A 24,416-nucleotide genomic window follows, 5' to 3' on the forward strand; every position below is an offset into this window, starting at 1 on the left:
GGGTTATTTGTACAGTAATCAGTAGAGGAGGGGGGGAAGAAAAGTTGTTCCACCGCTGAGGCGGTGTTTCTAGTGGAGCTAGAACGCTGTTTGCCAATCACATCTAGGGTATTGTTACTGTCCTACACCCTGAAGGAAGAGGAGTTCAAACCTGAGCGCATGTAGAAAAGAGCTGAGACTGTACGAGGAAGCTGGAAAGCTCTTCTAGTCTCAGCAAACAAAAAGAGACTTGGCCTGTTTTGACAAAAAACAAAAGCTGAGCAGGAATATGGGCAGGTTTCTTCTATTTATTTTTCTCCGTCAGCGCACTGTTGGCATAAGTTACAGGATAAATTAAAGGATAACACTGACACAAGAAGAAGATCCAAGGCATCTTTTGTCAGATGAGATTGTCATCCCTTCAGAGTACAGCACCGGAGAGCAGGCAGAATGAAACCGACTCGTGTCAAGAAGGAGCTAGATAAGAAAATCCATAACGTGGTTGTCTGCAGAGTTACAGAGCTAAACTTGAGGATCCAGAACACCTCTTTAAACAGTTTTTTTCCAGGTCTTCTGAAACAAGAAATAGAAATGGGGAACTTGAAAAGGAGTAATGGGAGAAATGACGGAGGCAGAACCACCAGCAAGGAAGTGTCGCACTTGGAGGTTAAAGCAGTGAATGGTCTCCCCCTTTAAAGCACTAGTTTCAGCTGCACTTCTGCCAAAAAATTTTACTGTCTGATGGCAGTAACTGATTATTTGGACAGCTGCCTCACAGACAAACATCAATTACATGATATTGAAAAAATATTGTTTGTAATATTTATTAGATATCAATGCAGAGAAATTTGTAGCACATAGTAGTATTATAGGTGTTAAAATATTACTAAACGATTCACACTGTATTTGCTTAAAAGTTTCTGTTTCACAGAACTGTTTGTAAAAACAAAGTGGTACCTCAACTATATCTTAAAATTGAACACCTGAGATGTTTTCTGCCTCTCCTGCTTTGCAGACGTTGACCACGCTTCAGTGGAAGTGCAGCACTCAGTGCAGTGCATGTAAAACTCCTGACTGTACACCTGCTCTTGGCAATCGCTGCCCACTGGTCATACAGAAAGGCCAGAGGGACGAGATCTTGACATGCCATTTAAAACCTGCCAGTTCAGACTTGTGTAGGTTGCAGGCAGAGAGAGGAATGCACCTTTGAGTAATGGACACCTGGGAGATTGGGCCCATATGCCCCCAGTAGGAACCAGTGTTCTGCTCTCTGTGTCTGTGTTGTGGATTGCTGCACGATGTGGATGGGAAATGTGGAAGCACAGCCCCACTGGCGAGACAAGAGATTAAGGGCAGGGGCAACTGCATGAGCACTGTGACTGCTGAGGTTGTTCTGACTCTGTCCCAGGATACAGCCATGATGTCTAACACTTATGCAGGGCTGACTTTCCATTTGGGACACACTGTGGGTGTTGTTTCAAAGGGAGGATGGAGAAAGAAGGACCGAACAGATCATTGAATGGTACTGTAACAGAGAAAAATGAGAGTCTGGGACCATCAAGAGAGAGGTAGGTATGAAATGTTATAAACACAGTGCAGCTCATTCATTTTAATCCAGTAAATAGGGCAGCAAGTTTGGTGGAAGAAATGCACTTTAAAAACTTCTAAGTCAGCTCAGTGACCTGGCACTATCAGATTAGTCTTCTTTCGTGTTGCACTGCTGAAGGTAATATGTCAACATAAATGTTGGTTGCTGCAACTGTTAAAGCCATAAAGTGAAGAAGAGTTATTAATACATGGTAGTAAGAGCTGTCATGCTCTATTCTGTAATTGAGCATCAAATGTGCCGTTGAGAAACTCTCCCTTTGCTTTGACATGCAAAGTAGCTGCATGTCTGCAGTACTAAGGGCACGGAAACAGATAGAAACATCCCACCCATAAGGGCTATTCAAAAATCCTCTGTTGGAGCCCCTGTAAGAGCTTCTCTCTCAGTTGATAGCCAACTTTGTATGTGTTTGAGGTTTCCTTCACAGTGATGCAGCAATCCTTCCTCTTGACACATTAATGTTAATTAATAAAAATAGACACGTGAAGTCCTGTACAGACTCACAGGGTCTAATTCTGGGAACAGCAGTCTTTCAGAAATCTGAAATTATACTTGCCTCTAGAAGCACAGCAGCATCCAGAAGGTTCTGTCAGAGGGGTGAGAGGTTACTTTGTAGGACTGTCCAGCTTCCACCAGAAAGCTCAGCAAAGAGCTGAGAAGCACTTCCTCTCTAAGGGGCAAGAAATTCCACTATAGCCCTTCAAAAAAGTGCAAAGAGGGCTCCCAAAGCTCAGGCTGCACTGAGATCTGAGGAGGATACAGAAACTCAGTGTTATTGACTCTTGTGAATGACTCAAGATGTCGCTACCTATCAGCCCATAGAATCATAAAATCATAGAATCATTAAGGTTGGAAAAGATCACTAAGAGCATCCAGCCATCAACCAACTCCACCATGACCACTAAACTACATGCTTCATTTATACATTTCTTGAACACCTCCAAGAATGGTGACTCCACCATCCTGGCATAGCTTTGCCACATGCCATCTGCAAGCTGCAGACTCTTCTTCTCATTAAGTGGTTTATGTGTACGCAAGGGTTTTCCTTTCCATGAAGTTTCTCCCGCCCAGGCCCTCCCTCACAGCACATGCTGAGGTGGAACGTGCTTAGTGGAGGGAGTGGGCAGCAGTCCGTCCTCCTATTTGTTTTGCTTTGCACCTGAGCTTGCCTAAGCAGCTTAATTAGTCACAGCTTCCCAGAACCCGGGGTAGAACAAACGGTTAGAAATTTTGGTGGCGTAGGAGAAGACAAGAACTGAAGAGGGGAGGAGGCAGAGGTCAGTGGAGAAGGTTGATTTGCAAATCAAACCGAAAATAATATTTATTCTATTTTGGGAGCTGTGAGCAAACTCGGGATCCATCACCATATGTTCAAGTTGCAGGTGGCAAGCACAGCAAAGGGAGGCAAAGAGAATACATTGTTTAGGGAGCACACCCCAGACGCACAAAGCTGCCCCACAAATCGTGTACTTTCCCCCACCACAGATTTTCACTTTGAAACTGCAGGTTTTTCATGTTCTCTCACCATCCCTAGCTTTGGGAAATGATGCACGCAGGGTGCGGTGCCTGCACCACACCGCTCCCTTCTGCACCTGAACCCTGTCTGCCGCTTCCGTCACTGCAAAAACAGTCACAGATGCTACTGTTCACCCCTACAAATGTACAGTTTGAAGGCCCACAGACACAATTAAACATCTCTTAGTACTCATCCAATCCCTGTATAATATGTCCCTGCCATCAAACTCATAGTCTCTTCACTAACATATAGTTGCCTGCTGACTTTATTCAACCCCTCAAGACTTAAATAACCCAATGTTTCACCATAGTAGTTTGCCACATCTGTTACTTACATTTGCAGCTACAGGGCCAAACAGTTTTATCTGGTTTTAACTTCCACCTCTCTTTCTTTTCAGTATGTTTTGTTTTGGTTTTTTTCCCCTGACAGATTACAGGGGCTTTTATTGAAAAGTTGTCTGAATTCTTTAAGGATTTTTCAGCAGACCCTTTATTTCTAGCTGGTGGCAATGGTAACCAGACAAGGAGGTTTTGCATAGATAATGCAGTTGTGTAGTTAAAATAATCTAAATTAGACCTGTCAGAGTCTCCCCTAACCCATCCTCAGAGGTCAGGTTTATGCCACAGGGTAGTGAGGCAGCTCAGGGAACTGACCCCACTGAAAATTGATCCAGCCACAGAGGTCAAATTCAGCAGGGCTAGCCAGCTGGTAGGGCCACCACGTAGTTACATTCCAGCAACACAAACATGGGAGGTGAGGCAGAATGACAGCAAACTTTAAGCTGCAGTGAACTTATGCTTTCAGAAGCCTTTAGGCTCACCTAAAGTACAAAGAGACATCTTGGTCTGCCCCTTGGGCTATTGGGAAGCTCTACAACTCTAAAAGGTGCTGTGTTCCAACACAAAGATGACAGCTTGAAGAGCTGAGCATAGGATAGCATCTTCAGCAGATCTCTGCTGTGATCTGTCCCTCAGCATGACAGCCGCTCCCCAGTGCCCAGCTCTATCCAGCTCTCCTGCTGGAAGGGGATAACAATCTTACCACAGAATTTAGTCTCACGTTATCAGATCAAAGACAACCATTTTCATATCCCCCCTTCCATCTCCATGGCCAGACGCCATCCTATAAGGATCTGGGAGGGGCCTGCAGACTGTTTTTGCCTACTGCTGTCTGGTACAGAGTACTGCAGGAACAATCCTCCCAGTGACAGATAATTGGGGCTTTCAGGCTCTCTTATGTAATACAGAAGAGGTAGGGTAACATTACACATCTCATCTGATGAGAGAACATTACTATACCTCTTTCTATGGTAATCTTGACATTTTACCTCTTCTCAGAAACTTGCTAAGCAACATGCAGGCCTTTCTGTCTGTGCTGTGAAAATCTTGCAGCTATGTGATAAAGACCACTTTGGAAAAAGATTTGAGGAGAAAGTGAAATGATGGGATATTTTGAGAGAAGAAGGAAAAGTTCTGACTGTAAATGTGTTGCATGGTAATGTTTTGCACAGGTATCCTGCTAACACAGAGCGTTCTCATCTATGAGAGTGTCCTGTTTTTGGCTAGCATAATTTTCTTCCCAGTAGCTTGTGCTTTGCATTTAGGATGAAAATAATGTTGATAGCACATGCATGTTTTAGTTGAGCTGAGCAGCACTGCACAGAGCCAAGGACATTTCAGCTTCCCACACTGCCCTGCCAGCAAAGGGCTGGACATGCACAGGGAGCTGGGAGGAGATAGAACCAGGACAGCTGTCACCAACTGGCCAAAGGTATGACTGATAACATATGGCATTGAGCTGAACAACAAAACTGGGGGGAGCTGGCCAGGGGCGGCTGCCGCTGCTCAGAGGTTGTCTGGGCATCCGCATCAGTGGGGGGCATCAGTGGGTGGTGAGGAATTGCACAGTGCATCGCTTGTTTAGTGTATTCTTATATCATTGTAATTATTATTTTACCTTTCTTCTCTGTCCTATTAATCTTTCTTTATCTCAATCCACAGGTTTTGCCATTTTTTTCCCTCAATTCTCTCATCCATCCCACTGCCAGGGGGGTCAAGTGAACAGCTGCATGGTGCAGAGCTGCTTACTGGTTAAATCACAACAGTCCTTTAGGTGCTCAACATGAGGCTGTGATCATAGAATTAGAGAATTATAGATTAGAGGATCATAGAATGGCTTGGATCTGAAAGATTGCCATATCTGACCCCAGCATGTTAAAACAAAATTGTTATATACGTATTTTTAGTTTAGTAGTTACTCGTTACAATGCTGTTGGTTTTGCTGTTGTTTTTAATCAGACTTGTGTTTGTTCTCAGAGTTGTGTTATGTAGCACCTTACTGTCTATCTATGTCCCTGTTGTGCTGTCAATCATCTCTGTGGGCTGGATTAAGGTTATCACTTCGTTGTACTGTGCAAACCTTTGTTATTATATGATAAAAGTACAAATTGTGAGACTAACCTGGTGTACATACTCGACATTGCCATCATCTCCGTACATGGGGAACCATCTCTCTGAAACATATTAACAATTACACTCTTCATCTTTTCTTAGCAGGGAACCAATCTGTGAGAGAGACAAGGGGAAACACTTTCCCCTGCTTCTTCTCCTTTCCCTTTCACTCCAACCAAGTTACAACAGTTCTTGAGAATTTTGAATATACTCCAGATGTTCAAACCAACATGTTCCTATTGCTGTGTCTCCTGAACGTGCTCCAGGTTTTAAGGTTAAACAACTATGTATCACCCAGAGATCTGCCCTAAGGCAGGATAGTTATGAATGGCAGAGAGGGTGGGAGGATATGGGCAGGCACCTAGAAAAATGGGCACCTCCAGTGCTTTGGAACTTCAGCCCTGAGCAAGTGCAGAATCTTGAAAAAGTAGTAAAATAGTTGAAAAAGGTATGCCATCCCCTGTCAGATCCAAAAAGACACTGCAACATGCTAGGCTTTGGTCTATGCCTATCAAGCTGCACTCATCCAAAATCATAAACACAGCACCACATCAACTACAGGGGAAAAAAATTGACTCTACCCTCATCTGAAACCGGAACAAGGAGTAAAAGCGAGTGCTCTGCCACCTTTCACTGCTCAACAGATCTGAACCTCATGGCAGGCACAAAAAGTGGCTGAACTGAGATCTCCCCATAAACTTCCATGTCATCACTTCTAACAAATCTTGGAATAAAGGGAGATTACGGGAAGACATGTTACCTCTGTCTACACTGGATTGGATTTCGGTTATGAATGCAAGTTATAGCCTGGCTATAAGTAAGAGACTGGAATAGAAATCTGGAGTTAGTTACAATTCCTCTTTTGCAGTTCAAATTCCACTTGTTGCGTGACAGCCAGCATAAAACAGAGCTGTGAGACAGGTTTCACATTGGGCCAGGCATTTAACTTTTAGAGGCAAGAAGTTCTTCAGATGTTTCACACAAGGCCTGTAAGGAATTATTTGGTCTGGATTTGGTTTTACCTTACAGCTAGAAGCATTGCCAGGCTGGCAATTTTGTAATAAAAAGTTTCCCAGAAATATAAAACCTGTGACATTAAAAATGTGCTTTCAGTTTGAATCCTAAATGAGAAGCTTCAATCTGGAAAGAGTTAAAGCTTAAAGTGTTTGCTTTATTCTGCAAGTCAACCTCAGTGTCACTTATGTAGATGCAATCATGTAGCAGATCTTAGAAGCAAGCTGATTTAATTTCCCAGCAGATTTTTCTTGTGGCTCAGCTCAGATGAAGAAAGAACCCTGCGTTAATCTCCAAGAAGGTGATTCACACACTGGTGCCAGTTCCAGAGGCTTCCCAGATAACTACTCCTTCAAGCTTCCTTTCCTCAGCACGCTAATTTGAGGTGCAACGATAGCGGAAATCTTGAGAAAAAGCATAGGTGCTGGATCTTCCTGCAGTGACTGATCTCACCTCTACTCAGTTCAATCCAACCCCCCCGTTGGGCCGCGGCTGCTCCAGCCTGCCTCCGTTAGCTGCCGCATTACCAGCCCACGGTCAGCGTCTGCCATCTTCGGACCGGCGACGGCCGCCGGAAGCCGCCATCTTGTGGGCGGGGCCGCGGCCGGTGTCGGGGTGGCGGAATGGTGCCGGTGCTGCCGGGGCTGTACGTGGGGGGCGCGGAGTCGTGCTCGTCCTCGAAGGCGCTGGCGGCGGCGGGGGTGATGGCGGTGCTGACGGTAGACGCGGAGGAGCCTCCTCCGGTGCCGGGCGTGCAGGCCTTGTACATCCGGGCGCTGGACGAGCCCGGCGCCGACCTGCTGAGCCGCCTGGACGAGTGCGCTGCCTTCATCGGCGCGGCGCGGGCGGGCGGCGGGGCCGTCCTCGTGCGGTGGTGAGGGCCGGGGTTGGTGGTGCGGCTGGGCCGGCCGCCCCGGGGCTGCTCTGAGCCTTCGCCTCGTCTCGCCTTTCGCCTGCAGCCAGGCCGGAGTGAGCCGCAGCGTGGCCGTGGTAACCGCGTACCTGATGAAGAGCCAGGGACTCGGCTGGGAGGAAGCCTACGCCGCCGTCAGGGCCGCCAAACCCGACGCCGAGTGAGTGCCCGTTTCCCGGCACCCCGGCCGGAGGGACTCGGTCTCAGTCTGCTCTTCTCTCCCGCACCGCAGGGTGATTCCGGGCTTCCAGAGGCAGCTGAAGCTCTACGAGGCCATGGGCTGTGCCGTGGACAGCAGCAGCGCCCTGTACAAGCAGCATCGCCTGCAGGTGCTCACGGAGAGGTTCTCCGGTGAGTGGGGCAGCCTTGGGGCCGGGGGATACCTTGTCCAAAAGCCACACCGTGTCACTGAACCCTGAGCTTGGGATGAGTCAGGTTGTCCAGAGAGGTGGTGGAAGCCCTGTACTTGGAGACGTTCACGGTCAGGCTGGAGTGTGCACTGCAGGGGTGTAGGACTGGATGACCTTCAAAGGTCTCTTCCAACTCAAATGATTCTGTGAGTCCTGCTGCTGACTCCTGCACGGAGTACTGAGTGCTCATGTGTGGCTGTGCCCGTGGCAGCCATGCATTCTGCTTTATGCTGCATTGGACAGCACCAGGCATCCACTTTCTGATGTGCAGCTGCTTTAAATTATGACAGTTACCAGTCTTAAGCCATATGCTATAATCAGTGACCCCTGCTGCTGTGGCTTGTGGCTGTATTTAACTGGCTGTGGATCAGGTAGACCCCTTGTGTTTGGCATGCTGTGTGAGGACAGCATGGGACTACAGCAGTGAGCTGTGGTTCAGAGATTGTTAAAAAAAAAAAAAAAAAGGAACAACAATGCAAAAGACTCACTGCAGAGCTTATTTGCTGTATCTCTGCACAGACAGCAAACTGGTGAATGTCCTTCCATAGCCAGATATCTCAGGTGGGATGAGCTTTGCATTCTTAAATGCAAAGAAGCATATCAGAAGGATGCTGTCATAGAGAGCTTGCTGTTGCTGACTCGGATTGGTGCCCTCGAAGTACCTGAGCCTTGAATTGGCCAGACAAATGTTCACATCACATCTCTAATAACTCATCAGTGGAGGATAATAGGGTCTCTGAGGCATACCTAAGAAAAAATCTGTGATTATCTGTTTTCTTTGTCAAGATGCAGAAATAATGGTCAAATTGCTGTTTCCTGATTATTTTTTATGTACCCATCAAGCCAAACCGATCATTCCCCCAAACAGAGCAAAAAGCAAGTATTTATCTTTCTTCAGTCTAAATCCTAGATTCCTTTTCATTGTGTTAAATGAATGCCTATTTTATGTGTGGTGGGATGAAACTGTTTTGCTTTGAACTCGCCTAATGGAATGGGTGAGGTCTTTCATTTATTTTTTGGATCTATTTTGCCAAAGCAAAAAAGGTGAAGAAGGTAACTTCTGCATATGGTGACCAGGGCAGAATGCTGTCTTCTCTCACTGGAATGTATTGGTGCCTTTATCAGTCTGACTCATGACTCAGTACTGTCCCCTCTACAGAACTTCAAGACTTACCCCAAGAAGTCTTTGCTGTTGATCCAACCAATGCACATCAGACTCCAAACACAGAAGTTCTCTACAGATGCAGGAAATGCAGGTACTGAACGTTTCGTATTTCCCACAAAATGTCATTTTGAAATGATCTTGAGAGGAAAATAGCCTGCGTAAATCAGAGGTCACGTCATTATTTTTGGAACAGGGATAAGATCTTGTGTAAGTTTCCATACAGTATGTGCCACAGAAATTAAACACATTATGGAATTCAAAACTTGAATTTGTGCAGCACTTGTGCACCCTAACTTGCCACATTATGCAGGCAGGTGTAATTCTGCTTGACTGTGTAAAGCTGCTTGATCTGCAGTCATATATTCTAGTTTGTTTTTGAGAATTGCTTTCTCCAAGGGAAAAAAAAAAAGACCAAATTTTAACTATTTTTATATTAAAATACAGGTAAAAGATCCTGTTGCTCCTTATGTGTAGATATTTTTTTTCCAAATATATGAGCTTAAACTTTCAGTAGTAGGGAATTGTTTAAACACAGATCTATGTAAGAAACAGCATACAGTGGTGGAGAGGAGCCCAAGACTACACAAACTGTAAGGTTTGTTAAGATGCAGCCCTAAATGGAGTCAGCCTGCCTATGAAAAGATACGCTATTTATCTAGTTACTGTCAAAAGGTCCTTGTCCCTGTGCTCTCTAAGCTTCACCATTAAAAAAAGTGTTTCACCTTTTCCCCCCTCTGTCACGGAGAACAGGCGCGCTCTGTTCCGTAGTTCCAGCATTTTGTCCCACGTGGAAGGAAGTGGACCAACAGCCTTTGCTCACAAGAGAATAACAGAGTCTATGCATCTTCGTGGCAGTGGCCCTGATAAGTGCACCTCTTACTTCATTGAGCCTGTGCAGTGGATGGAGCCAGCACTGCTAGGAGTAACGGAAGGACAGGTAAATGCATTTTTAGGATATTTTAGCCAAGGTAAAACAAACTGTTGCTGTTCCTTGATGCAAAGGCCCCAAGGCAACATCCTAGGTCTCCCAGTCTCTCCTGCATCAGTTTTGCAGCTTATGAACAGATTCTCAAATGTTAGAATATCCCTGTATAAGGAAACGAACTGGTGATCTTGCTGGATTTAGTACGCCAGGAAGGATGTTTGACAGGTTTTTTTGTGTTTTTAGTATAATAGAGTTTGTGAGACATATAAAACCTGTCATGGTCTTACACTGACTGAGGCTTTCTGATGTCTGAGAATGGCAAGTGTCCTGGAACCACACCAGATCTGAGCAGCTGCATTTCCATGCCTTCCCTTCTGCCAGCACAACTGCCTATCACACACAAGGCCATGGCAAGCTCCAGCCGTGTCTATATATAGCTGTTGGGTTTTTTTGGACTGTTTTTCAGACTGTTTAACTTCTGTGAAATGATACAAGAGCTAGCTTTAGTGCAGGTTGCCGTACCATAGAATACACTTGCATGTATCTTACAATGGATCATTTGTTTTTCTTGCAGCTTTTGTGTCCCAAATGCACGTCTAAGCTGGGTTCCTTTAGCTGGTGGGGTGAGCAGTGTTCTTGCGGCCACTGGGTGACCCCTGCCTTCCAGATACACAAAAGTCGAGTGGATGAAGCGAGAACTCTGTCAGTTGCTAACTTCCACACTACCAAAACTTGAACTCATAGCCTCTTTCAATGGATCTCTAACTGACCACAGAGAAATCCTAACTACTGTGGGTTTGCCAGGACAGAGGTTGAGAATTCCATCCCTTTGTAAACAGAGGAATTACTTGAGCGCCTGATCTATTTCTGCTTTCAGTATATCTAAAATACAGGATGTATACATTCATATATATGTGTGTGTATGTATGTATATATATATGCACATTTACATATAAAATAAATGCATGTATATAAGAAGAGTAAAGCATGTCCATCAAAGATGTGTTAAGCAGTGGTCAAAGATGTACAAAAGTGCCTGAACATGATGTTGATAGCAACAGACTGAATAAAAATGTTATTTACAAATTCTAATCCTTATTTAATTTAAAAAAAAAATGCTATCATGTTAGTTCTAGGTTGTGGACAACAGTACTATTTGCCTTCTGCTACAGAAGTTCATGTGGTATACAGGGAGGGAAAGATTGTAAGGCTTAGTGAAGTGCCATAACACGGCCCCATTACCATTGTTGGATTAACACTGAAAAGCAAGATACATTTATAGTTCTCTTACGCTAAAGTTCCAAAAATCTATCCTAAGAGTATATCCTACAGTATAACTCTTCTCTTCATGTAATGTCTGAGGAGATCGCGTAAGCTGTACTGAAATGGGGGACTTGAGGTTAAATGCCCTTCTAAGTTGTCTATCCCAGGTTAAAGAGATCCCAAAATGATGAATTAAGATTTCAAGCAAGCAGTAAGCTTTGCTCATGGTGATCTGTGTATGCCACTGTAGTACAGCTTTGGTTTGACATCAGAAAAGAGGACAGGTAAGATCTACGTTAAATCCATTTTATTCTCATTGACTCCCAACAGTTTTTTAAATGTTTTTTTTGTTTGTTTGTTTTTTACACAATTTCCAGCAACATACATTATGAAATATACAAGAAAGTAGGTGGTTGGGTTCTGCCCATCTTTTCATTCCTCCCACAGCTGTGGAGGGAAGACTTGCAGTACACAGTGAACATCAGAATCTCAACACTGAAAACTGAGACACAAAACAAAAAAGACAAAAATATATATGAAACTGTTTGAACTGGTCACACTTCAGGGCCAGGTACAGCACAATAAATATTAGAACTGTATTATTTTAGACATCTTCTGTAAAGTTTATAACATCCTCTATTTAAAGAGATAAGAACATCTGTTTTCTAGCATGAAATGCTACATAGTACAGTGGTGAAGGGTACAAACAATGAGGAATCCAGCAAGGGCTCAAAAGGTGACTACTCATTCACACATGCTCATTGTTAAGTAAGCAGCATACACTGAAAGTTTGGTGAACTGTAAACTTAACTGTTCACTACCAGAATATCAGCTGGAATAGTAATTTATTTTGGGAGAGCTAAACATAGTAAATCCACTTAAGTTTCAATTGAGCTCTCCATGGCAAACAGCGAGTTGATTTCATAATGGAAGTGGCAGCATTTGGTCCTTAGCGCCAAGATACCCTTTCACCATTGCCGTTCAAAGCTGGCAGCTGGTGGAAAAAACACTTCAGTGTGGAATTAATGCAAAGCCCTGCCACTACCAGTGGCATCTCCAACTGTTACTGTTTCATGACCATAACAAGTTTAGATGTCAGCTGGCATCCAGCTGGGCATTACAGTGTTGCACAACAAAGAAGTATTAGATGTCATCAGACACAAGAGAGTCAAAGACCAACACGTATGGCAGCATCTTCATCTCTCTCTGCAGCAATGATAGGAATGCTGGCGCTTGTATTTTGACAGAAAAGCTGCCCTACACTCATTTCTCATCTCATACTAGTTTTGCCAACAAGCCCAAGACACAGCAGAGTTTCAGTTGCTTGACAGACTGTGCTTCCAGAGCATGGTGCAGAAGTTGCTAGCTTCTCTTGCATCATAATCAAGAAGGCAGAAGTAAATACATTTTGTACTGTCAATCTTTCCCCTCTTTAACACCCACCCCCAGAAGTTTAGCATCTCAGAATCTTTCTACACAAGAAATGAGGACCATCTGTGCCACTGCCAAACAGGCACAATGAGCGCAGGTGGAGCAGGAAGATTAAGCACATACTTTTTCTTTCCTAAACACCACCTGGACACTGCACTGGTAGGCAAGAGCTGGTAGAGAGCACCACCTAGGAAAGATTATATTCCTGGTCCACACATGTGGAATCTTGTTACGGTCATAGTACAAAGCAGCAGTAACAAGCTTCACAAACTAAAGCAGCTGAGTGTTGTGAAACATTATGGGGTGAGTGGGAGGCAAGAAGGCAAAAATATTCTGGAATTTGAGCACCTACAGCTTCAACTTTAGCTGGTGCTCCATCCAACAGTCCTATCTGTAGTAAGTAGGAAAATAAAATTCTATTTCTCCAGTGTACAAAAGCATACTGGCTACTCACACATGCTCATCTTCTAGTCAGTCCTTCCTTGGAGAGATCCAGATCTACCACATTTTAATACCAACAGACTCAGCCAAAGGCTGCAGAAGGGACGTTGTAGGGAAGAACTTTGGTTATATCAACGTGTCATGTCAGAATATGGTCAAAAATTCTGTTTCATGATAATCACTTAGCAAAGTGCTAGACCTAAATGCCCTTACCACTGCCAGCTCAGAATGTACCGCGTGACTGCATTGAGATCTACACCTCCTCTGCCACTACAGGTCAGTTGGTTGTGTTACCAAATGATCTGGGGGAGGGCAAGGTGAATTTTTCCCACCCTAGAAGTGTACAACAGCATTTCATCACTCAGCCAGGCCCACTCACACATCACTCACTATTTCAGACACACAAAGCAATGCCAAACACAAACTAAGGAATGTTTTGTAAAGACACTGAGTATGAAGAGGGAAACATAGGGCTATTTATCAACTCAAGTACTGTTGCATCATTCTTGTAAGGTAGGGAAGCAGAGGAGCTGAGATGAGGAATTCAGAGGACAAACCAGAGTGGTCACAGAGGTTCAGTCTAGTCTTCCAGACTGCGAAATGCATTCTGCATATCCTCAAACAGTTGAGCATAGTCTGCCTTGATTTTTGTTTCACCATCTTTGACGGGATCCTGAAAAACAATACATCGAGTGTACAGATCAGTCTTGAAAAGCCTCTGGTCCTTAAGACAACCCTGTTTTGCCACTGCTTTATTTTTTTTTAACCTCAGGATTAACACCTGCTACACAGGCCAAATGTACTTACATGTGTGGATTACACTACTACTAATTGTCTTTGAGGTACGCAGACTACAGAACACTTACATTCTTATGTTTCTTAGCCTGTTACCCAGGAAATATCACTTTCTTTCATAACTATTACTGTATTAGAGGGCCATCTCTACTTAACACGCATTCATCTTTTGGTTTTCATTTTTCAGCCAAGCTGTCCACTGCTGTGCTGCATGCTAAGTGTTTTCTCACAGCCAGGGTTTGTAAGTGAAAGGATTATTTCCCTATCTGTACATAACCAGCTCTCAAGCAAGCTTATGTGCCCAGGTGTACCTTGTTCTGTTCTTGCTATTCTAGAAATATATACTAGGGATCTATTTGTTGCATAAACAAGCCAGTATCCTGCAGGAGTAGAAGACATTGGCACACAAGAACACTTTACATTTACATGCAGTTATCTCATGGTATTTGTTCCTGAAAGATTGGCGGTACTAGCAATGGCTTAAAAGAGTTTTCACAAAATAACCATCATACTTTATATTCCTTAGCTACTTCAACATCAGGTTGCATCACAGGTTAATGTCCTAGCAGCAAATGCTAAAACTCATCCAGAGGATGCTGGCGTAAGTATAGGGGTAGGAAAGCTGCACTCTACAAAGATGAGTAACCTAGGTACACAGACATTTATCTATGGCAACTGATAACTACTTTTAAGTTACAGCCTCTTAGAGGCACTGAGAACTCCCCCAGAGTAACCCAAGCTGGTTCCTTATGAGCATACCTTGAATTTCATGGAGGTAAGTCTATAGAGGATTTCACTCATGTTCTCTCTGATGATGGACCACGTGATCTTATTGTCACTCTGGGCTGTGGTTTCTACAGCACGGCGTGCCATGTCATAAAATGCAATCATATTGGAAAGCATTCCCACTGTTTTGTAGAAAGGGCAGAATCTGATGAAACAGAAGAGGATCTGTAAGGCATCTTGGAGCAATTAACAGGACTACTCTTTGCTCCTGCCTTTGCAACAACTCTGAATTCTCACCTGAAATAAAGTGTTAGTCTACTTCATGTCAAAGGAGACAGACTATTGATTGACCTATCTAAAAACATGGGGCTATCCTGAAGCAAGGTTTCTGAAACAGCATCCAAACACTGGACAAAATGGGATAGAACAGTAACCATTGCTATACAAGTCTGACATCTCAATCTATGCCACTGCAAATGAGAAAGGAAAAACACTAGCAGTCAGCAGAATTCCTCCTTCCTGTTTTGTCCATTATGGGAGTAGGCTTCCTGCAAGCAGCATGGGAGAGCCTGACAGCTCTGCAAGTTTCTTTGCTCACAGGAAAGGAAGCTTTTCTATGATAAGAGCACTCCAGAAGCTTCACACACAGTTGTTTTTGTTTTTTAAAATGGATAGGTGACTGCGATGGAAAGTACCTCACTATTATCTATACAGTATATTATGATACTTCCTGTGCTTCCCTATCACATAAAAGCATACCTTACCCTAATAACATAATTAAAAGCACACACCATACAAAATGATGCACGTCTAAGTTTTTAGAGATTAAATATTTCCAAACCTCCTGAGCTACCTGGGCTGGGGAGTGAGCAGAAGTTCAAAGCACACTTTGGGGTATTAAAAATGAAAGGATAGTGAGGAAGGAAATAAAAGTGAGGGAAGATGATAAACATGGCACTAGGGGGGAAAAAAATCTAGTAAGTTTTTTAACAGATCAAACTTCTCAGCTACTTGCAATCATCTGCTGCTAGAACAAACAGGAAGACTTTGGGTGTTGCCTGTGAAAACAAAATGGCTGTCTTCTCCTGAGGAAATGCTATTGCAAAAACTAACTGAACTGTATTCATTTCAGTGGTTGAAGGCTGAAGAAACTCAGAGTGCGACTGCATTTGGAAAAGGTCTGCGTGCCTTGGGGTAAAACAATATGAACACTTTGTTCAATGGCTTCTGTTCTATCATTTGTTTATGGCAAGTAAAATTCACTTCTGCACTGATTAGCTTCTGAATAAAATAGCAGCCGAAATCCAGACTACACATGAACGAGACAGCACTGTAGCCATTTAGATCTTACCTGTCATAAGGCGTATAACCATTCTGTTGCAAGAAGTCATCTTTTATCAGCTTGGCAACCTCCAGGGTAATTTTGTCTGTTTCTGCCAAAGAAGCCTAGAAAGGTAAGGTCCACTGTTAGTTCAGTACTTACGTACATGAAATCACAGATTCACAGAATGGTGGGGCTGGAAGGGACATAAAAAGACTATCCAGTTCCAACCCCCTGCCATAGGTAGAGACATCTTCCTCTACACTAAGGCATCCACAGTCTCTCTGGGCAGCTTGTTCTCATCTCACCACTCTCTTAGTGATTAATTTCTTCATAATACCTACTCTAAACCTACTCTTTTAGTTTAAAATGTGTTATGTCCTGGAGAAGAACCATTAAGAGAAAGAACACTAAAAGTTAATGTAGCTTCCAGTAGAATTCCGTCTTTTGGTTATTTCTCACACCCTGCTATCAAACAGCCAATTTACTACATCGGCTTATTAAGATGAACAAAAAGTCAATAAATCTATTTTGGGTCTATCTGATTCTGAACAGTGAAAAGGAAGTTTCCTTTGAGATAGGAATGTGCCAACAGACACAGAAATCATGCATGGTGCTGGCATGAGGTATGCTGAAACATCATTTTCCTACCTAAAGTAAAATAATTTTTCCCTTCCATAAAGTTCTTATGTCCAGGGAAGAAAAAATAGATTTCAGCATTTTAGATCAATAAGTAATATTAAGGATTTGATACAAACCTGCACAACTGCTAACAATGGACTTTTTGGCATTCAAGAAAAATGAAGGAGTTGGTGACAATGGTATATCATACTGTGCAGGACAGAGAGCACCTTGCTATTATCGATACCATCAGTCACTCTTTTCTACAAGTTCCAGGACTTCTTTGTTGGGAATAATGCCTACAGTACAACCACTGGACTGCCAGTATCACTTCCATGCCAAGGAACTGAATTTAATCTGCTCTGTAAATGAGTATTTTAAAACACACTTCGGTAAATAAGAAACTGCAGAAGGCCCTAGGATCACATTTCCTTCTTTTCTAAGGCTTGTCTGAAGAACAGAGTTCTGCTAAGGCAAGACTGGTGAAAGACCTGATCTTGGCTGCGCTAGAAAATCAATGAACAGAGACGGCACCAAAACAGAACTTTTTCCAAACAGCAGGAGTTACAACATGTTACCATACATTACCTAAAAATCAGTAAAGCTTACCTAAGCATTGTGAAATTAAATTATTCTCTAGCACATATTATTTACCTGTAAACGACCGTATTTATGGTACTATGCTAAAACAGTTCTTGTGGAATCCCACACTTTCTCAGAGCTGGTTACTCACCTTCCCTACAAGCTGCACAATCTCTGCAAGATCCTCCTCTTCCTGCAGGATCTCTTTGGCCTTTGTCCTGAGAGGGACAAACTCTGTAAAATGCTTGTCATAGTATTCATCCAGGGCACGGGTATATTTGCTGTAACTGATCAGCCAGTTGACAGAGGGGAAGTGTTTGCGTTGTGCCAGCTTCTTATCCAGGCCCCAGAAAACCTGCCAGAAGCCAGTGAGATCAGCCAGTGTTCCAAATAAAAAACAAAATAAATGAAAGCAAAACAAACTATAAAAACAAACAATCAAAACAACCCCCAGTATGACAAGCAAGTTTGAGCAAACAACACAGCAAAGGCTACCACAAATCTTCAAACAAAAGCCTGAGAAAGAAAACCTGCCTTTTACTCATTTAACTGTAGCAATGACTTTCAAATACGAATCATCGAATGAATCATAGAATGGATTGGGCTGGAAGTAGAAGAGACCTCAAGGATCATCAAGTTCTAATCCCCCATCTATGCATCTCAAAACAAGAAAAAAGTTGAATTTAGGTTTATTCAGCTTGAGATTCCTCCTAAGTGAGGAGTCATCAGTAGCAAAGAAGATCCACACACAAGTGTGATTAAGCGGAGCCCTATTTGACATAGCTCATTTTACCAAAACAGGGATGGGCAATCACTTGCAAGCTATCCTCCCAGTCATTTGCTCTGAGGATTTTTTCATGGTTTCAATGCACCTGCCAAGGGTGGATCACTTTCCATCTTATCTCTGGGAGTGGCCATACTTAAATTGCAGCTCAAAAGGCTGGAATGAGAAGCAAAGGAATATTCCAGAGCAGTCACTGCTGGAAGGAATTATTACTTTTTCTCCCTTTTCCAAACACATCAGTTCAGAGATCTCACAAGAGATTTCACATCCTACACTGTTGGAATACATCCTGCAAAGTTGTCTGTGTAAAATTAAAGCTCTTACACCACAGCCAGTGGCACTAATGTATTAAAGTACAGCCATTTTGTCTAGGTCTGGCAGCTAAGACAAAAGGGCTGCAGCATAGCAAGACCTACCTGAACAATACCCAAAGTAGCTGATGTTACAGGATCTGAGAAGTCACCTCCTGGTGGAGAGACACTGAGCAGAAAGGAAAAGCAGAAGGAAAAGTAAATCAGAATCATTGCCACAGTTTAATCTGAACATATGACCACACAGGTTTGTGATACAGAAACAAGAAAGGCCAATACCATTTCACATAAGTAACACATAAGTAATGGACTACAAATTCCTACTGCAGTGAGAGTGGCAGCATATCTACTCAGGTGTGTGATATCAATTATAGTTATATCAATAACTGACTGACAATATCAAGCTAACATTTTAGTCAGTTTAGCTCCAGGTAGTCACTCCAGCTTGGATTACCAAACCTATTTCAACTGGAATGGATTCAGGAGGTGTGCTGATATGGCAGTTTGAAACACAAGCGGCAAAGATTTTATGTAAAATACCCCAATTTGAAATGATTTTAGATAATTATCAGATATTCACCTATACAGAAAGCACTAACTTCCTTTGGGCTTGACATGACAATACCTGCTTCCCCAAGCAGGTAAAAGCTTCCCAAACTCAAAAGCAGCTACATTTGTTGTGGACAACAGAACTAAGAACAAATAATGGACTCTGGGAGAAGCTGCAGGTGCTAGAGGCTCTACTAAAAACCTATGGAGGAACAGCCATTTTACTCACAGTATGTTAGACAAATCAATACAGCCTACAAGAAAGTGTCTGCCTACTGTGTAAGCTTCCAGTTTGCACTGCTGCAAGACACCTGTCATTACATCAAAAAAGAAAGCAGTGATGATCAGTTTTCTCTCCTCTTACATCAAAAGTTTCAAGTGCCTCTGCTTTCCTTCTGTATGGGAACTGCTGAATCACAACCTGAACTTCTGATTGATCACCTGAGGCGAGCAATGAGTCAGCCCTGGGAGCACAGGTGAAGGCAATTCACCTGTGCTGCTGAAAGGGGTGGAGCCTGGCTCCACCTCTCCTAGACCCATTTAAGAGCTGACTGCCAGTGGGGAAGGATCTCTTCTGGAGATCCACTCCACCAAAGTTTCCCAAGCAAGCCCAGGATACTATCATTTCCGTTTCCTGCTTTGGTGTAACAACTACGTAGCCAAGCTCTCTGCTATACCATAACATCTGTATATTCATTAATTGTATACCTTCCTTTTGGTCACTCTTTCAATACGATAAGAAGGAACTTGGTACTGTCACCACAGCTACACAGGAACACTTTTCAAAGAAAGTTCTCATCTATCACATTAGCTGAAAAATTTCATGTGATTTGTCTGGACATTACACGCTTTTCACAGCCCACTGCTGTTTGAGATATCCTGTTCCCTGTAATTCTGCTATTTAGTAAGAGAATAATAATACATTATGCTCCCACACTGTTGCTCTAACTGCCCCCTCTTTCCCATTCTGAGCATGGTTTGACATACTTTTAGTGACAGTGCTAATGGCTTTTCTCCTGGAGCCCTTTTCTCAGACAGCCATGACTGTGATTCTACATCACATCGAACTACCAATCACATTCATTCTCTCTGCTCCTGTGCACAGTTTAGCAACAGTTGAGGGTGATCAGACATGTATCTATGCACGTTATACATTCCTAGCTCTGTAGCTGCACACAGCAACAAGACCCTCTTGTTTCAAAATATTTCGACATACAAAAAGGTGGAGGAAGAACCACAGCCAACACAAAGGAAAGAAATGCAACTCACGCTCCAACAATGCTGACACTGCCTTCCCTTTCAGGATTTCCCAGACACTTCACTCTGCCAGCTCGCTCATAAAAAGAGGCTAAACGGGCACCAAGGTAGGCTGGATAACCACTGTCTGCAATTATGAACATATATCGAGAAATTGAGTCAAAAGCCCTGAGTTTAAAGGATGTATTTACAAGTCTAGATGAAGAAAAGAACAACTCACCAGCTGGCATTTCAGCCAGTCGTCCTGAAATTTCTCTGAGGGCCTCAGCCCATCGGGAAGTAGAGTCTGCCATCATACTGACATGGTAGCCCATGTCTCGGAAATACTCTGACAGGGTGATTCCTAGAACAAATACAACAGCACAATGCAGGATAGTGTTGAAAAAGGAATTCTACCCTCACATGTCATCATTAAGAGGCTAACAAGATAAGTTATTTATATTTACAGTCTGATGTCAGTAAAGACTGAAAGTTACTATTCCTTCCCACGAGCCCATGATAGATTTTTTTTTTTTTTGGCTTTTGTTTATTTCATTCCACTCTTCTCATTTTTGCTTACAAACCATTCTGGCAAATCTTATGTTTCTGTGTATTTCTTTAAGGAGATAGGGCAATATTACTGACACTACTATTTGCCTCACAAAGCCTCCTCTTATTGTAAAATGTCTCCTTCCTTTCTAAGCCACCAGAGCTTATAAAGATGTTTTATCTGACAACTTTTCATGAAAAAGTATTAAGAAATCATCTGAGAGGCTGTAGTGGAAAAAAGTACTTCTCAGAGAGCACTATTTCTACCCATTGAGAAACTGTACTCGTCAGCAAAAAGCTGCTCATGAAGAACACAATTACATAATTAATATGTGGGGCAGAACTACAGGAGATCCAGTGTGGTAAGTTTAATTTATAAGCAAGAATTTATTCAGCATGTGGAGATCATAGTTGGGGATAAGAAAGACAAATCTATTTGTGATATTAAGACTTCATGCAGGCATAGCCTGAAAAGGTTGATTTATGTAATTAAGCAGGGGTCCTGGTACTGATCATCCCAGGAACTGAAAATACTAGAGCACGATGACTTGCTCCATACGTGCAGCCTTTTCCAGACTCCTGTAAATCTTACCAGTATAGATAGAGGCCTCTCTGGCAGCCACAGGCATATTGGAGGTATTTGCTACCAGAGCTGTTCTCTTCATGATGCTTTCTACCTTGCCATCAACTTCCATTGTTAACTACAATGCAATGAAAAAGACAACAAAAACTATAAAGATTCCCACAAATTTAACAATTTATTTAAACTCTATTACCTTATATCAGGATAGTCTCCTCACAGCTAGTCTAACAAAGCAGTATATAGACTAGAGATCTCAGGATTCTAGACTGTTTTTCCATCCAGAATGAGTTGTACATGTGCCTCAGCCTCATCTCATCTTCTGCTAACAGCAATTCCTATTAATCCCACTGCTCACCCAAGTAAATGAGTGATGACAAATCTACTCCAGGAAGTACGTTAACCTCTTTCAGCCTCACTTTACTAGGCTGAAAGAACCAAAAATCTTATCCTTCCCTCTTAAATCCACTGGGAGACACAGAGTTTTTTTTTCCTCACCTGTACTAATTTGAGTCCATTTTTGAGAACTGGACATAAGCCCACATGCATAACTCAGATGATCTCTCATATGCACGTGAACAGCAGAATGCATATCCTGATATTTGTGTAGCACTCTACTTAAGAACATCCTGAGATTTACCTTTGTCCATTGTCACATTGCAAATCAGCACGTAAAACTTATTTCTAACAGTGGAGTTTCAACCTAACAGTTTTGATCTGCTCTTTCCTCTAATTTACTGAACTCTGCACCACAACTAACCCACTAACATATAACAACAGTAAGGTGAAACTAGGCATTTTCAGCTTCCTTCAGAAAGTATTCTGAAGCCTAACTGGCAAAACTCATATACTATAACAGTATGTATCACCACCTTGCACCTTGTAAACTCAGATGCCACATCTGGTATATGTGATTAAGCTAGAAAAGTTAGAGATAACAGCAATAAAAGGTAACATCCTTGTTAATGGTACTAAATTATACTCAGGCATTCATTTTGGATTTCTTTTAAACAAGTTAAAAGGTATGCCTAAACACTAGTCCAGATGTTTCTTGAGAGGCCACTGAAGACATGCCTGTATGATCCAAAAGTGATTTCTGCTACTACAGTCAAAACTTACAGCCAATAAGATTTTTTCAAATCACTATAGCAATAAGATATTTTATTCAGTTGCTATACTAGTATAATAGCAAGTCTTTCCAAGAAGGTTTACTCTCCATGAATTTTCCATACTAACCTCAGGAAAATCTCTCAGTACTTCAGACATTTCATTTCCTCGTTCTCCACAGCCTACATAAATGATGACATCACTGTTGGAGTATTTTGAGAGAGACTGCGAGATCACAGTCTTTCCACAACCAAATGCCCCAGGAATTGCTGTTGTACCCCCTTGCACACACCTGAGTAAAGAAAAGGGACTCTGATTAGCAAGGAACTCAAAAACAGCTCTCTTCTATTTCAGAATATGTTTTCTAGTAAGGAAACAACTGCATAATTAAAAGCAGAACAACAAGAATCACATTCAGTGTTCTGTCTGAGAAGCACAGTGGTGTTTCACTAAACCAAAGACCAAAGGAATAAACTATTCTTTCTTTCTACTGCCTTTGAAATACATGAGGTATGCTGGTACAATAACTGCACTTTCAGGCTTGAAACATAGTTTACACAGCTGGAAGCACTGATGGTACACAAACGTTAAGAAAAGAACATCAGCGCAACTTAAATGTGCATTACAAGAACGATTACAAGAATATTTTAGGATGAAAAATTACTCCATTCTGTGCCTTGGAGCTCAGCCGCTTAAATGAGAATTTTGAGTTACAATTAAGCATGACAGTTTCTGTCAGTGGTAACTTCAGACTCACTGCAAACTACACATCTTCAAGAACACGGAAAGAGATCCTACTCATGTGCTTAAATGCAGATATCCAAGCTTGAAAGTTCTCCCTTTTCTGAAGGTTTGGTATGAATAAATTATTTTTACATTTTTCATTTATTTCCTGAATTAATGTAAAAGAACCATCCTGCTAAACCTCCTTTTAACTCTTCCCCACTTCCATTTTCCATTCAGTTTCCTCTGTCAGATAGAAGTATTATCAATTCAGCTAGATAACTTTTTTTGAGATTATGCTGTGGTACACAGTGAATATTTGGGGTCTGCTCACCCTTAAAGAAATTAACACTATCCTTTCTCCCCAAACAGACTTCCTATATAGGAACAGACAGAATATTACTTACGGGAAGAGGGCATCTAGCACCCGTTGGCCAGTTAACAAAGGATGATTTGCTGGTAACTTTTCAGTCACAGGACGGACTTGACGTACAGGCCAGACTTGGACCATAGTGAACTTTTCCTTCACACCTTCAAACTCCAGCTCTAAGACAACATCCTAACAAAGAGCACCAGACATCTGAAGTAAGCCAACAACCACACAATGGATCAGCACACAAATTCTCACCTCAACTGCTCCACACTACTAGGACTTCAAGATCTGCAAAATCTATGGTCATATTAACACCCTATCATCCCTCCCTGAGGAAAAGCATGTTTCCACATTTACAATGCTATGGGGGAGCTTTTCCATATTCACTGGATACTGTAGATGTCCACACAGCAGTTAAATGCCATTGGGAAGTCATAAACATAGAAAGTAACTGCACAAGAAAAACCACATAATCCCTGCTGGGAGGGCAGCAGAAGTCAATTCTAACATCCTGTTGCACAAAGGCTCTGAAGGTGGCATCTCACAGAAGAGAAAGGGTCCTGTAGCCTTATGAAAGAAACATGGAACACCCTGGTAACTGTTATTTGGGAGACTTACTGAAGTGTCATAATTTCCCGGTGGAGCAATGTATGTAACTGTACCCCTGTTCCGTGGGGGCAGCATGATTTTGTGTTTGATAAGAGAGTTTTCATTCACCACACCATAAATGTCTCCACCAGTGATGTGGCTGCCAACCTGAAATCAGAAAGCACCTATTAGCCATAAACAAGAATTTCATTTTAAAAAAAGAATGCTGACAAAGAATCATAATAAATAACAATAACTATCAAGTCTAGCACCATTATGAGTTCCTTTACAAATGCACTGTTACACACAGTAGCCCAATTATTCATTTACTCATTACACTAACAGCACATTGTTAGCAATACTAAATGCATTCAGGAGCATTTCAAGGCTTAGACTGTAGCATTTACTGATTGATGCAAGGAATTCTCCTTGCTTCTTTCATACCTCTCAGCTTAATG

The 24,416-nt window shown here is 42.4% G+C and overlaps 2 protein-coding genes across 3 annotated transcripts in view; one reads left to right on the top strand and one right to left on the bottom strand.

The window, feature by feature from the left end:
* Window positions 1-6,876: 6,876 nt before the first annotated feature.
* Window positions 6,877-11,064, top strand: DUSP12 (dual specificity phosphatase 12). The gene is made up of 6 exons (XM_085236503.1): window positions 6,877-7,439; window positions 7,525-7,638; window positions 7,711-7,829; window positions 9,048-9,144; window positions 9,804-9,990; window positions 10,553-11,064. The coding sequence occupies exons 1-6, from the start codon at window positions 7,189-7,191 to the stop codon at window positions 10,712-10,714; spliced, it is 930 nt and encodes a 309-aa protein (XP_085092629.1). The 5' UTR covers window positions 6,877-7,188; the 3' UTR covers window positions 10,715-11,064.
* Window positions 11,065-11,533: 469 nt separating this feature from the next.
* ATP6V1A (ATPase H+ transporting V1 subunit A) overlaps window positions 11,534-24,416 on the bottom strand; it is a 28,816-nt gene continuing 15,933 nt past the window's right edge. For both annotated transcript variants that reach the window (XM_010718761.4, XM_010718772.4), the window contains exons 5-15: window positions 23,989-24,126; window positions 23,405-23,556; window positions 22,404-22,566; window positions 21,180-21,288; window positions 20,280-20,402; window positions 20,072-20,186; window positions 18,359-18,422; window positions 17,310-17,513; window positions 15,986-16,080; window positions 14,668-14,839; window positions 11,534-13,786 (exon numbers count right to left, since the gene is read on the bottom strand). In XM_010718761.4, the coding sequence (XP_010717063.1) occupies window positions 13,694-13,786; window positions 14,668-14,839; window positions 15,986-16,080; window positions 17,310-17,513; window positions 18,359-18,422; window positions 20,072-20,186; window positions 20,280-20,402; window positions 21,180-21,288; window positions 22,404-22,566; window positions 23,405-23,556; window positions 23,989-24,126 (1,428 nt within the window). In that variant the 3' untranslated portion in view covers window positions 11,534-13,693. The remainder of the gene's footprint in view (window positions 13,787-14,667; window positions 14,840-15,985; window positions 16,081-17,309; window positions 17,514-18,358; window positions 18,423-20,071; window positions 20,187-20,279; window positions 20,403-21,179; window positions 21,289-22,403; window positions 22,567-23,404; window positions 23,557-23,988; window positions 24,127-24,416) is intronic.

Source organism: Meleagris gallopavo, chromosome 1, assembly GCF_905368555.1.
Source record: "Meleagris gallopavo chromosome 1, MGAL_WU_HG_1.1, whole genome shotgun sequence".
Taxonomy (NCBI): Eukaryota; Metazoa; Chordata; class Aves; order Galliformes; family Phasianidae; genus Meleagris; species Meleagris gallopavo.

Excerpts from the sequence above, each read along its gene's own strand:
- DUSP12 (XM_085236503.1), top strand. The coding sequence starts at position 7,189 with ATGGTGCCGGTGCTGCCGGGGCTGTACGTGGGGGGCGCGGAGTCGTGC. Across the intron at positions 7,440-7,524 it reads GGGGCCGTCCTCGTGCGGTG|CCAGGCCGGAGTGAGCCGCA; the intron begins GTGAGGGCCGGG and ends TTTCGCCTGCAG. Across the intron at positions 9,145-9,803 it reads TACAGATGCAGGAAATGCAG|GCGCGCTCTGTTCCGTAGTT; the intron begins GTACTGAACGTT and ends CACGGAGAACAG.